Here is a 14,283-nt window from a genome sequence, read left to right on the forward strand (position 1 = left end):
TAGTTCTCCAGAGAAGCGGGGAAAGCCTTCTCGTGTCTGTGTTCCCTACAGCACTCTTGGTGTAGCTGTTTGATCTGCTCACATTAGCTGGGCACGACTGGATCGGGAGGGATTTCTTTTGATTTTTACATGAATGAATTTTAGGGCTAATAGTTACATGACTGTAACCCCAGTGAGCATTTTTTTTTTGTCCAGTGTCTCAAGAAGCTAAGTGAAGCTTTTGATCTTTAGACTTGCTTTTTATTTTGACTGAAATTTACCTTAGCCAAACAATGGAATTCAATGCAATATATATAGTATATATCTATATCTATATCTATATCTATATCTATATCTATATCTATATCTATATCTATATCTATATTCATATCCATCTCTGTCTCTATCTCTATCTATATATATATATATATATATATATATAGTGCCAGTTCTCAATGTCTGCTTATCAGACATACTCATCCGGATCGCTATACTTAGGATCAGGATAGAAAGGCCAACTGTTTGACTAGTAAGGCCGACAGAGGAATGCGGAAGAGGAGCTTTAGCACATGCAATGGTTCTGCACGGACCCTCCTGTCAGAACAGATGCAGTTCGAATCACGAGGACAGGCGAGCTCTTTCATTAGACCCCCGTGGAAATCTTCTCTGCATGGAAGATCGTGTCTGGCAGTCAAGCACGTGAAGATGCACAATTTTATGTGAGCCAAGCCTGCCTGCACTGGGGGACTCTGCCTAAACAGGCAACAGCGGCTTCTCTGAAGTTTTGCTCTCTCTACTTTGGAAAAACATTACTTTATTCCGGTTCCAAGTTCCCGGCTTCTATAAGAGGGGATTGTTTCCCAGGGGCTCTTAGGCCCGGCTGGCTGACACTTGCGCCTTCTCCCCAGCTCCTGACAGCTTGCCTAAAGTTCGTGGGAAATGTTTTCTCCTTGAAGTTGTGGAGAGTTTAAAAAAAAGAAAAACACCAAAACCCAAAAAAACAAAAAACTCTTTCCCGGCTGGTCCGGAAAAGTGCTGGAGTCAAAAGAACACTTTTCTCTTTTGGCTTTGGGGTTTCATTGGCACGCTGCAGGACTGTTGTGATCCCCACCAGGGCTCCTGGCCAGCCAAGGGTGGGCTTTCCAGACCCTGGACCAGTTCACACCGTTATCCTACTGAGATTCCGGACGCTCACATTTTTTTTTTCCCCAGACTCAACATTCTCTACCACCGCTTGTGCACAGTGTGGACGACCTTTGTTCAGGCAGCGGGATCTTGGGTTGCGAGACTCCTGCTGCCTCACCGAACCTAGTGTCACCGTGTCCCAGCTGAAGCGGGGCCAGGAAACTAAGTGACTAGAGGTAGCTCAGTTTTGTGAGTAGAGGCTAAAATTCTCACTACAGCCTCTGTTCTATGCAGATCCCCGCTCCGGGTCCTACACCCCGTACCCTGTGCTTTCTGTCCCAGGCATTGAGTTCTCCTGTCTGCTTTGTGGGCTTCTCTGGGAGTATTTCTTCTTCTTCTCCTCCCTAGACAATTATAAGGCTGTTAACACCTTCCGCTAGAGCTCAGCCCCTGTTTCTTTTTACTTTTCTGGAGTCTTTTAACCTTTTTACAATTCTGGGGTCCCCCTAAATTAGGTCTCCACTCGGAAGACCTTTCCAGTCTTTCCAAGACTCGTTCCGATGATAGACAGATAAAAGTATGGGAATCACCTACTTACCGTGAATCTCCAAAGTCCCCCCAGGTCACAGCTCCTCTCGAAGCAGGTGGGCTCCAGCCCCTCTTCCAGGCAGCACTTGATGGAGGCCAGGCCACAGACCCCAGCTCCCACAATTGCTACTCGTTTCACCATGTTTCTCTGTGGAGGGAAAATCGATAGAGCAGCGTTTTATTCACAAAAGCCCCACCCAAGCCTTGGCTACTCAACAAACCAGGAAAGAATTTGGAAGATTAAGGGATTTTCTCAGTTTGAGTCGTCTGCAGACTATCCGTGGTGTGTCGATGTGAGAAAGAAAACGCACAGGTCAGTGAGTTAACCCCTGCGCTGGGCTATGTCTCCACCCCTTGGCTGGAGCCGTCTCTCTGTCCATTCACTTGTGGTCTTTAACACAATTGTAGCTTCTGGCAGAGTGGCTGAAATCAGACCCTTTGGTGGGCAGAGTCTTGCATTCTGAACTGGCTTGCATCCAGGATCCAACCCGGGAGCAGGCTGGAGCAAGAGACAGGAGAGAGTGCCCTTGGAACTCTCTCTCTGTCTCTCTGTCTCTGTCTCTCTCTCTCTCAAAAATCACATTAAGGACACTCGGATTGGTTTGGGACATCCCAGAAAACTACACAGCAGCTGGTAGGGTGGGGTTAGGACAACGAGCCAAGACACTTGTGATCACCACAGGTGCCACGGCACCGCCTTCAGGGTTCTGTCCTGGCATCTTGCCAAGGACACAACAGTGCTACTGGAATATAATTCACAACTGGTCACCACTAGAAGAGACGAGGTGGCTGCCAGGGAGGACTTAAGGTGGAAGGGCGGACAGAGGAGGCATTTCTCTTCTTTCAGTCTCATGCGCTTCACCTCTGTGAGCACATGGCACCGCCCATGTGGGCAGAGCTGTGAGGGCTTTCTGGCCATGTGTTAATAATACTGTGGGCTTGGAAGAACACCATGAGGCAACATAGCACATTTGGGTAAACGACCAACTCTGCAAGTTAAAACTGTGTGATCTGAATTATTTAGTTCCCCTGGGCATTGTGAAAATGGAGAAAATCTTGTAGCTTCTTCGAAGTGTTTTCTGAGGATCAAATGAATTAGCCTGTGTCATGTATCTGAGAATGGGTCTGGGGTAGCATAGCAAATGCTCAATAGTGTAAGCTATTTCCAAAGTTGGTTTCTCCTTTTCTGTAAGCTTTCCGATCAAGAGCATACACATTCAGCACACACTGAATAAAATAGTAGATGTTATTTCCCAATATGTTCTGATATAATTTTCTCTCTTTAATTTTGTATTTCTTTCTTTTTATTAATTCCTTTTTTTTTTTTTTTGAGACAGGTCTCACAAAGCCAGGTTGGCGTCAAACTCACACTGTAGCCAAGGGTGACCTTGAGCTTCTCCTTCTTTTCCCTTCCCCTCCTGGAGTCCTGGGACTGCAGGCATCTGCCACGATTCCCTGTTTCTGTGGTCCTGGGCTCCACACATCCTAAGCATGTGTATATCGCATGAGCCATTGCCAGTCCTATCCCTCAGCTACAAGGATGTACCCAGGGATGACAATTTTCAGGACATTTTCTATTTTCTTATTTCCCATGTGAATTGTTTACAGAGTTGGGTACGTTTCATTTGTATTTTCAGGACTGGAAACCCAAGAGAAGCAGTTCGTCCACAGGGCCTCAGGCTGCTTTATTCTCTGTTGTGTGATTTTTCTAGGGACGCTCTGAGGATGGGGTGTAATGGATACAGAATTGTTTTTATTTTATTTGTATTATTTATTAGGATTTTATTATATATTTATACATTATGTATTTAAATATATTTATATATTAAATACATTTATATAAGTATATATAATATATACATCTATATATTATATAACATATTATGTACATTTATAAATTATGTGTGTTATATATTAATTCTATATTTATTATTATTTATTATGTTATTATACATTGTTTTATTTATTTATTTTAAATTTAATTTTATTTTTTCCTCATTCACTTACATCCCATTCACTGACCCCCTCCTGGTTACCCCCTACCACAGTCCTTCCCCCATTCCTCCCACTCTCCATCCACTTCTCTGAGCTGGTGAGGATTCCCTGGGCACTCCCTGGTACTTCACGTCTCTGCAAGGTTAGGCACTTGTTCTCCTACTGAGGCCAGACGAAGCATCCCAGCTAGAAGAACATATCCCATGTTGAGGCAACAGCTTTTGGGATAGCCACACTCTATTTTTTCAGGACCTGCATGAAGACCAAGTTTCACATCTGTTACATATGTGTGGGGAGGCCTAGGCCAGCCAGTGAATATCTTTGGTTTTTAAATTTTATCTGGCAATTGAATAATCAAAGGTGGGGTAGAAGCCCCTGATTGAGATTAAATATATTCCATAACACAGAACTGTCTTCTTGAACCAAAAGTTCCCCTTCTCAACTGTCTGTAAAGGTGTTGTAAGATATGTTACTTTCTATAGCAATTAGCTATAGATTGCCAGGGAAGTCTAGAATATTCCTTGCAGAAGAGGCAAGGGTTAGACCACAATGGATACTATAGAATGGCACACTTACAGTTTCCATCTTCCTGGAAGCCAGAGGAGTACCTTAACCCTACGTTTAGAGAGAGAGCTGGAGCTTAGGTGCTGGATCAAGATGCATCTGTTTTGGGTCCCTGTTCTACTAGGAATCAGTGAGGTGACATGGGGAAACTGCTTATCTCCTTTGGGTCCTAGTTTGCTCTTTGTGACACAGGGTATAAATGTTGTTTACTAACCAGTCATTCAATGAAGAATAACTACTTAAAAACAAAAAACAAAAAACAAAAAAACAGAAAAGAAAAAAATGACCCTAGGGGGGAAAAAGAGGACATTGCATATAAACGTTGACTTTGAAAGCAGTGTGCAGAAGCATGCTGGCTCTGCAGGGCAGCCGGAAGCAATGCATGCTACTTTTTACTCTCTGGAAAGGTAAGGAACCTTTTCTAATAGCTGGTTAAGAAAGAGAGGGAGGTAATTCCCCCGTGCCTTTGCTGAAACTGGAGAGGAGGTCAGCCTAGTGAGTATGGCTGTCTCAGAGAAAGCTAGTTAGTAGGGGCTGGCCCTTCTTCAGTGACCCAGAGAAGAATGCTCATTTAGACAGCAAAGATCAGCTGGTCAATTTCCTGGCCTGGAGTGTTGTTTGTTTCAGGCATAGGCTGGCTGACAGAGGAAATAAGAACATATCTATTCTTTTGTTAATAGAAGCAGAGGGAGGAAGTCATACAGTGCCTCTGCTGTGGGGCTAGTGGAGTCTTCAGACAAGGAATTAAAGTGTCCCAGGTTCACTTTGCAAAAGAGCACATCATGGTGACTCTTACCTGGAGAGTTTGATATAGTAAGGAAAACATCACCTTTTCCCTCACAGAGAAAAGAATTAGGATCAGGATCAGTGGTGCAATTGCAGAGGTTCACTATAAACATTCACCAATATTTCAAGCTCTGAGATTGGCTTTACCTAAGTCCTAAGCACAGTCTAGAGCTCAAAGTTTTGGAGACAGTCTTGGTAGGAGATGTAGTGAGTGGAATCCAATACCCTCAAGGATTCTAGATGTAGATTCTGGAGATCATTCTCTGGTTAATTCAGGCATCAAACACCCACTGAATGGTTTCTTTGTTGGCAATACTGGTTACCCGGTATGTTAGGTTTTTATTGAACCTTTGTTTAGAGCAGTGATCAGTTTGGTGGGAAAGTCAAACTTGAATTTATTTATACACCAAGGTATTTTAGCTCTAAATTGTAGTAATAGCTGGAAAGGGGAAACATTAATGCTGATGTTGGAATGGCAGGGAAGTGACAGGGGGCATAATGGTTTTGGGGGGTCACTAGGACTTCAGCAGTCAGACGAGGGAGACAACAGGCTCCAGAGCCAGGGAATAGCTTTGGGATGGCCATGGTTCCCTGGGGTGTATGTAGCCGCCTGACTACATGGTGAGCTCACCTCTCTCTTTATTCCTAGGGAAACTACAGCATGCACCCGCAAGAGCACACTACAGTTTATATATTGATTACATTGGTCATATCTGTAGGTATTCTTCCTACACAAGGCCATGCTTCCCCAAAGTAGGACATTTTGTTTGATGTGTGTGTGTTCCTAGTACAATGTTTGTGTTATAATAGTGTTGAATAAATATTTGGTAATGGGTTGATTTCTTGTTGGGTAGAATGAATCCATCATCCTGCATGCTTTTCAATAGATTAAAAACAAAAAAGCCTAACAGAGCAAATATGTACTGGAGGTTAACATCCTGAAACATATCATATCATATCATATACTGATGCCTCATGGCCACCTTTTATCAACTATGCAGTATGTGGAACACCTCCCTCCACCAGTCTGCCACTGTGACCCAGGGAGAACCAGACTCACTCAGCCACTTCTGAGCAGTGCATTTCCTTGGGGGCTTTGTTTCAGTATTTACAGTGTGCCAAGTTAGAGACATGGGCTTGGATTTCAGTGCAGAATAATTATCAGTAGAAGCAGATGACTTAATAGGCAGGTGTCTCCATTTTCCTCTTCCCTAATATGAAGCTAGAGGTATACCTGACCTCTGGAATTGTATGAATCACTCTGTCAATTTACAAGCAGCACCGAGAGTAGCTCTTGGCATGTGCCAGACGCTGAGAGAAAGTAACTGGTGTCATATACGCCTGATGCCATATGCCTGTAATTCCAGCACAGCACTGGTGCGTGATTAAGACATTTTTATTAATGGAAATAGCTTACTAACGTTACTAATTATTGTTGAGTTATTTTACATCTTGATGTAAAATTAGCATTTAAAGTATTATTATTCTTTAGAACTTAAAAAAAAAAGACCAATTATTATTTGGAAATTTCTTTTTTTTGCTTTTTCTTTCTTCTTGTTTGTTTGTTTTTATTCCAGACAAGGTTTCTCTGTATATCCTTGGCTGTCCTAGAACTCACTCTGTAAACCAGACTGGCCTCAAACTCAGAAATCTGCCTGCCTCTGCCTCCCAAGTCCTGGGACCAAAGGCGTGAGCTACCACCACCAGGCTGCTGGAAGTTTTGAAAGAAAAATTATTATCGTTGTGAAGAAAGCATTGTCAAGGTTAAGTGAGTATAGAAGACATCAAGTTGTACATTAAGGAACCACAGTGAGCTTGCTAAGACTGGTGTTAGAGAGGGAATAGGAATTCAACAAAAATAATAAAACAACTAAACCACACTGATTTCCAAATGAGTTGGGAAATCATGACTGGTTGCACAAATGTCGCTAATGTTTAATGGCAAGGTAAAAATGACTATGTTTTCCTGTGGATTTTGTACTGTCTCCTCCACATCAATGAAGGAAAACACAAATAATTAAACAAGGTCAGATTGAGCATGCCCCTCCATTATTGAGATAATATGTGGGCCTGTGGGGGTGTGTGTCTCAATCCCAAAGACAGAGGGACCTTGAGTTATTTAGGAGTGTCAGAGAGCACAGTGATAGTCAGTGTTTTGAACCTTAGTTTAAGATATCTCAGGTGTAAATATTTTTTTATTTTTTATTGGTTATTTTATTTATTTACATTTCAAATGTTATCCTCCTTCCCGGTTTCCCCTCTGCAAATCCCCTATCCCCTCCCCCATTTTTATTAGGGTGCTCCCGAACCCATCTACCCACTCCTGCCTCACCGCCCTAGCATTAGACAGGTCTCACACTATATCTCAGACTGGTCTGGACTCACAATGTATGGAACCCAGGCTGGCCTTGACAGCTTCTGACAATTCCCCAAGTCAACCTCTAGAGTGCTGGGATACTGGCATGAGCCAGGAGCATGTCCCATGTTTTAATAAGAGATGGGGCTGTGTTCCAGTCAATGTCCCTGCCCCACACAGTTGTACGAAGCAGGGGCTCAACAGCGTCTATGATAAAAAGTGGGAAAGTGGAAGAGGAACAATGAACGAGGAGATCATTTCTTAGCTGATTCTAAGATCTGACAGTGTTCAGCAGCCCCATAAATCCATACTGTGATTACAGCAAAATAAAATGACTTTTCTTTCAATGACTTTATTATTTGTACAACCACCAACAACGGTTAGAATATAAGCACAGAGTTGTGTGGGCTTGACTACTTAACAAGAGGAACTTTGGCCTGGGGGTAGCGGGAAGGAACGGCTGACATGCAAATCATCACTTTAAACCTGGGGAGTTTGAGAACCTCCAAGCAAAGTCTTAGCTTTTGAGTGTGTTTCAAACTGACTTGGAGACCTGTTGATTTTTTTTTTCCAGGAAATTATCCTGTACCTGAGCTCAGCACTGGATCAGTTAATCAGTGTGATTCACTTACATATTTACTAGGAAGCCATCTTTATCCATGGAGGCAGATACCCATACATTCATCTTTAGTGTGTGCAAATATTTCAGAATACCGATGGGCACAGACTGCCTAATAAGAGCATATCCCTAAATGGGTCGTGTCAGTTCAAGTGTTATCGGTTGTGGTAGATTCAGATGGATAACTGGAACGGGTGAAGGCACCCAAAGCTGCTAAACTTAGAGCAAAATCTGGTGAGCCTTGGGTTGGAACAAGAGTATGCTCTGAGGTTTATAACCTCGTAACAGTAGACACTTCTTTTCTCAAGCGTAATCCTATCCCAGCCACCACATAACACAAGCTCTACCTCTTATAAGGTTAGACAAGTTCCCTAAGAGAGCAGAGACTCTAAGAAAACAACTGGACACTGAGACCCACCTTCCCTAGGTTGACATAAAATATATGAAATCAAACTGTGTAGAAGTGACTCTTAAACCCTTGATCTTGATACTTGTGGATTGAGGATTAGGAGATAAGATCTATAAATTGTACAAAAATCAAGAAATTTGAATCCTAGGTACAGAATAGAGCAGGAGACACAAACAGAAAATTGATGATATGCAAACCTAAGTTAGTCAGCTTTCCAGAATGGCTTGCATTTTTTATTTCTGTTAATGTAGCATACCAATATTTGGTTAGATAAACTTTATAAACCATTAACTCACACCATGCTAGAGGCTGCTGAGGGAAGCGCTTAATAGCTCATCCAGCAGAGGACTTACCAGTGAGTTTAGTAATCTGACTTTGTGTTCCTGTGACAAGGTCTCAAGTTCTGTCCCTTACTTTGGAGCAAGGGATGGTCGCAAAGTTCCTCCAGGGTCCCTGGTGGAGGGAACTGTGTTCTGCTGAGATGATTCCTTTCTGATGTACAATAAGAAAAACAGGAAAACCTCAGCTCCACCTTCTTCATCCAGAGGAATCAGAGATTTTTATCAGGTTACTGACTATAAGTAGCTGTGATTGCTCATTCCAATGGTCCTGACACAATTAGGATTCCAGAGCTAGTAAAAATCAGAATAGTCTATGTGAGCCAGTGTTTGGGAGTTCCCTGCACACAGGATGAGCCTGGTCTAAGAGATAAGAAATGTTACAAAAAAAATTGGAAGCCAAGGTTAGCTGTTGTTTGTATTTTCAATTGATTAATTGCAATAGTAGTACACGGAGAGACAGACTGCCTGGTGATATGTATTTAAAACTCACCCTTCTGTTTGCAAACTATAAATTAAATCTGGTACTTATAATGATATCCTCCATTTCACTATTCCCAGGGCTAAGGATAAAATTAACAGCTGCTACATAAAATCACAATCATGTTATCGGCTGCTACATCAAACTTGTATTTTAAGACTTTTGGACCATTTCTCATTTAGAGAAAATTACTGTTTTAAAATGCATACGTCACTCACATAATTAAACACATTTTAAAAGCTCCTTTCATGGTAGACGATTGTCCAGGTGCCTGGGAAATACAAGACAGATGTGTGAGACAAACACGGCCTTCGAAGTCATGAGTCTTGGGTTCTAATGTGTTCACTAGCTCCTTTATCAAAGTAATCTTTGAAAAAAATGTATGATTTGCTCAGCTCCACCATCCTCAATTTAAAATATGCAATTGGATGTCGTCCTCAAATAGTTATTGTGGAATTAGATGACGTAATCTAGGTGAGAAGGTCACGTGCATAGAAAACTCCTGTGCATGTTGATGGTGTATGCACTGCCCAACTAATAATTTATCACTGATTCTCAATATTGAAGAGAATCCTACAGGCATGGAAAGAAAACTCCCAGAGATACTGGTGGACTAAGACAGTAAAAGGCTCTTGACCGCTAAATATTTTCTTAAGCATTTCAGCACAGCCTCTAACTTTGCTTCTGGAGGATGCTATACAACACCAAATATTTTACTTGTTTATAGGGCTCAGCTCTGACCTTCAAGACTCATTAAATACTTGGCAAGTCAACAACATTGCTAGCTGTTAGTTGTTAGTTCAAGTTACCCTCCTGCAGCTCTGGAGATGGTAGTAATTGAATGATTTCAAACTTATATTTTACCATAAAGTAAGCCTTCAAGACTACGGTTAGTTCAAATGTCCCTTTGACTGTCTAACAACATGTGGCCTTCAGTCAGAAGCATCTTAAGATGAGTTAGGGTTAGGCCAGGTGGTGGTGGCACATGCCTGTAATCCCAGCACTCTGGGAGGCAGAGGCACGCAGATTTCTGAGTTCGAGGCCAGCCTGGTCTACAGAGTGAGTTCCAGGACAGCCAGGGCTATACCGAGAAACCATGTCTCAAAAAACAAACAAACAAACAAACAAACAAACCCAAACAAATCCCCACCCAAAAAAGAGTTAGGGTTAGGTTGTTGTCCCAAAGTTTAGTACTCAAATTACCTTGGTGTGTACATGCAGAACACTGAAGGAGTCACTTGGCCCTGGTGGAGACACACTGCACATAAGGGATGCTAGGCTGCTGGCTGATCATAAACATGATCATATTATTTTGCTCATTTCCATAATTGACCAGAGACTTGTATTAATTATGAATGAATGAGGCATCTTACCTTTACTGGTAGTTTCCATTCTCACTGCTTTTAGGACTCAATGTTAGTTATCTATGGTTAAAGATATGGGATGAAGGAAGGCCTGTTAGTCAAGTGAGCCACATTGGCAGCCTATAATTCTCTTTAGGAAATGGTATGGATTTGCATGGCATGGTTCCCACGTGGCTGGTTGGAAACATGGCCAGTCTGCTCAAATAACTGAGAGCCAAAGTAAGCAACATGTCCTTCCTGGGCCAGAACAGTAAGTAGACAGAACAAGCTCTTCATTTTCAGCATGGTGACCATCTGCTTTCAAGAAGGATGCTCTTCTGTCTTGGATAGCTGAGTAAGAAGTGTTGACGCATTGCAAAAAGGTCCCCTAAGAAAAATTCTGTTTTCTTTCCAAGTATTGAGATTTGGTGAGGATCACATTGTGCCCAACCCACCACTAAGCACAGAACTAGAAGGTTGTTTACTGGATCTTTCATTGTATCTCAAAATCATCTCCATTTAAAATTTTACTTTTAGTTTTAATTAGTGTGTGGGAATGTGCACCTGTGACTGCGGGTGCCTGCAGAACCTGGAAAAGGACACTCAATCCCCTGGAGCTGAAGTGACAGGAGGTTGTGAATTATCTTATGTGTATGCTAGGAACTGGATTCAGGTCCACTGCAAGATCAGTACTTGCTTTTAACTGTTGAGCCATTTCTCCAGTCCCATCATCTTACATCTCCTTTTCTCCTCCCCCTTTGATTCATTCTTAAAGCCATATAATTTTAGAGAAGCTGCATGGGGTTCATTTTAACCCTAGTTATAAATTAACCTATTATACCCTTTTCCTTTCATGCCACAGCCAAAAACCAGCAACAAAACCAAGAAACAAAACCGACCGACCAACCAAAAAATAAACAAACCCAAAAGGTTAAAATACATGCAGCTCCTCACGCCTCAACTCCTCTGCACAGAGTACTTTTCTTGGCTGTGTTTCATTAAGAAAGCAAACATCTTTAATAGGGGCCAGTTCTCCCAGGCACATTTTCTTACATGTTGGTGTTATCCTTTTTATCTGCGAGGACACGTTTGTTGAAAGAAGGAGACTGGAGGGAGATGGAAGAGGGGAGCCCCAAGGCTATTCGATGCCAGTTATGACATTTAAATGTTTCTCTGATAGAACTGCTGAGCAGGTGATGCATGCCTTTAGTTTGTGAAAAACATTTTATAAACGACTTTTAATAAAGGATTTCTTAAGAAGTCTTTATAGCCTGATGAAAAATTTCTAGGAAAGTATCCAGTTGTGACTTACAAACTCACATCACATAGTGTTCTTGCTGAGGAGATTGTGGTCAGCTGGAATTGCTTGCTTGTCTTTAGAACAATCTAACAGAGCACATGTGTCAGGGAGGCTGATCCACTGAGCCATCAGGACTTCTCTAAATTATCCTAATTTGTAATTTGTATAATGAGTCTGCATGTGCAAAGGCATGTGTGTGTGTGTGGGCACATATGTATAGAAGCCAAATGGGGGCTTTGGGTTCCTTGGAGCTGGAGTGAGCAATATTTGTGAGCTGCCTAGTGTGTGTTCTGGGATTTGAACTCAGGTTCTCTGGTAGAGCAGTAAGTCCTCTTCGAGACAGAACTATCTCCCCAGCCCCAAGATCCCGAGCCCCAAATATACACTGTTGTTTGTTTCTTAAGTAAAAAGAAGGCTGGTCACATAGCTCTGTCTTCAAGAGCTTGCCTTATAAACCGTTAAACTTGAAATGTTGTCATTTGATTTTTCTTTGGCCGTGTATATCACCAGGTATAGTATAGTGCCTGACACACAGGAGTGTTTACTGAGTGTCAAATGACTGGATGAACTGCCCTTGCTTGTGGGGGTTGGGTAGGCTTTTCTACGACGTTTGAAGATGTCAGGAGTTCAAACTGGTCTCTGTGTGAGAAATAGACTCCTTTAAGAAACTTGTCTAAGTTGAGACAACCAGAGAACTTATTTGAAATACATGTAACTGGATAGCAGCTGGTATACTCCTGTCCCTGGACATATGTCCCCTTGACCTGATACTGTCCCCATGACTCTACTTACTGTTCTATGGTATTTTTATTAATAACATCTCCCTGATTTCTGACTCTGCTGGTGCCGTCTGCTCCCCATCAGTTTGTGTTTGAAGCTCAACTTCTCTGGTTTTTGAAAACTCCACTTTCATTTGGCTACTTATGTTCATCATTTTACTGACTACTGGAAAGGTCATAGGTTGGGTGTCACTGACCCCTACACAGCATTCTCCCATCCTATAAACTTTATGTTTTTTTCTTATTTCTATTCCTTTCTTTTTTCAAAAATAACTTGTCTTCTCAAAGTCTTGCTTTTATTTCTTCTAGCACTTGTGAAGCTATCTCTTATAACAACGCAGTCCCCATTCTTGTTTAGATACTATAATAGTTAATTTAATGTAATAATTATTGCTACGTACATCAACACAGTTTTATTCTATGATGCCAGACACAAACATTTAAAATTTTTTCTTTGACAATCTGCACTTCATAGTATTGCTAGAATAATTTACATCTTTGATGAATAGAAATGGAATATACCAATTGATGGGATATGTTGTTTTTGGATTTTAGGCAATTAATAGAAAATACAAACATCATGGCTTGGTTATCCTGTGTACTTTCACACAGTGAAGGCTTGAGTGGATAGTCCTAGCTATGAAAGCCAAGAATCCCATTTACAAGTCATAAGATTTACATGATTTACTTTGAAGGGAATCTTCAGACAGGCTGCTATAACTAATTATAATTAAGTAAAATTGAATTGCTTATGACATACAATGGCCCTGAGTATTTTATGCAGGTCACAAAGGTTGATGAACCTTTAAATAGCTCAGGAAGAGCCATATTGAACAGAAACCGATGCCTTTATACAATCATCCTCGGTCTCCTGGCCAGCTCCTTAAAGTATACAGCTATTTAGCAGCAAAATTCCTCAGGGGAGGTTTGCTCCTAAATTATCTTGCACGTTTCATCTACTTGTGAGTAGAATCCTTCCTAGAATCCGTAGCGGTTATTGTCAAGTGTCTAAGTACAGTCACATGCTACAAGCTTCGGAAGAACACTTGTCACCCACTCGGTAGACCAATCAGTCCTTATTATGGTTTGTTTGGATTTGTAGGGCAGAAGCACTGGCTCCTCTGGGCCTCTCTGACAGTGACAGCTCTGTGGCCCCGAGTTCTCTTCCTTCCATTGTACATCAGTGTGTGCTGTTTCCACCGGATCTTTCTTCCTTCTCTCCTTCCCAGAGGCCGGGGCTTGCACTGTGGGCTGCTGATGACGCTCGCAGCTTTCCCAGGCCCCCCTCTTGTTCGCCGGCACAGATATCTTCCTTCATAACGTCTTGCGCATTTCATCGCACTTTGGTATCTGACCTGGATCGAGTGAGAGGCCTTGCCTTAGCCGCTTTGATCTGTTCCGCGGTCATAGCGCATGGACTAGCGAGCTTTGCTTGGTGTCAGCACATTGCACCTCCTGGAAGCAGGCCAGAGTTATTCCAGGTCAGGAGCAGCGTCCAGGGTAGAAGCCTGGCTTCAAAGAAGACACTTCCTCTGGGTTGAGCTTTCAAAGTCTTCATGTTTTGGAATGGTTGTTTGAAATTCGTTTATATGTCATGGCCTGGGTAGTTCACTCTAAGAGT

General features: G+C 42.1%; 1 protein-coding gene across 1 annotated transcript in view; it reads right to left on the reverse strand.

The window, feature by feature from the left end:
* Positions 1–1,969, reverse strand: part of Fmo1 (flavin containing dimethylaniline monoxygenase 1) — a 33,838-nt gene extending 31,869 nt beyond the window's left edge. The window contains exons 1-2 of the mRNA XM_052200320.1: positions 1,914–1,969; positions 1,703–1,840 (exon numbers count right to left, since the gene is read on the reverse strand). Coding sequence (XP_052056280.1) covers positions 1,703–1,834 — 132 coding nt within the window. The 5' untranslated portion in view covers positions 1,835–1,840; positions 1,914–1,969. The remainder of the gene's footprint in view (positions 1–1,702; positions 1,841–1,913) is intronic.
* Between the last annotated feature and the right edge of the window lie 12,314 nt (positions 1,970–14,283).

The sequence above is a fragment of the Apodemus sylvaticus genome, chromosome 12 (assembly GCF_947179515.1).
Source record: "Apodemus sylvaticus chromosome 12, mApoSyl1.1, whole genome shotgun sequence".
Taxonomy (NCBI): domain Eukaryota; kingdom Metazoa; phylum Chordata; class Mammalia; order Rodentia; family Muridae; genus Apodemus; species Apodemus sylvaticus.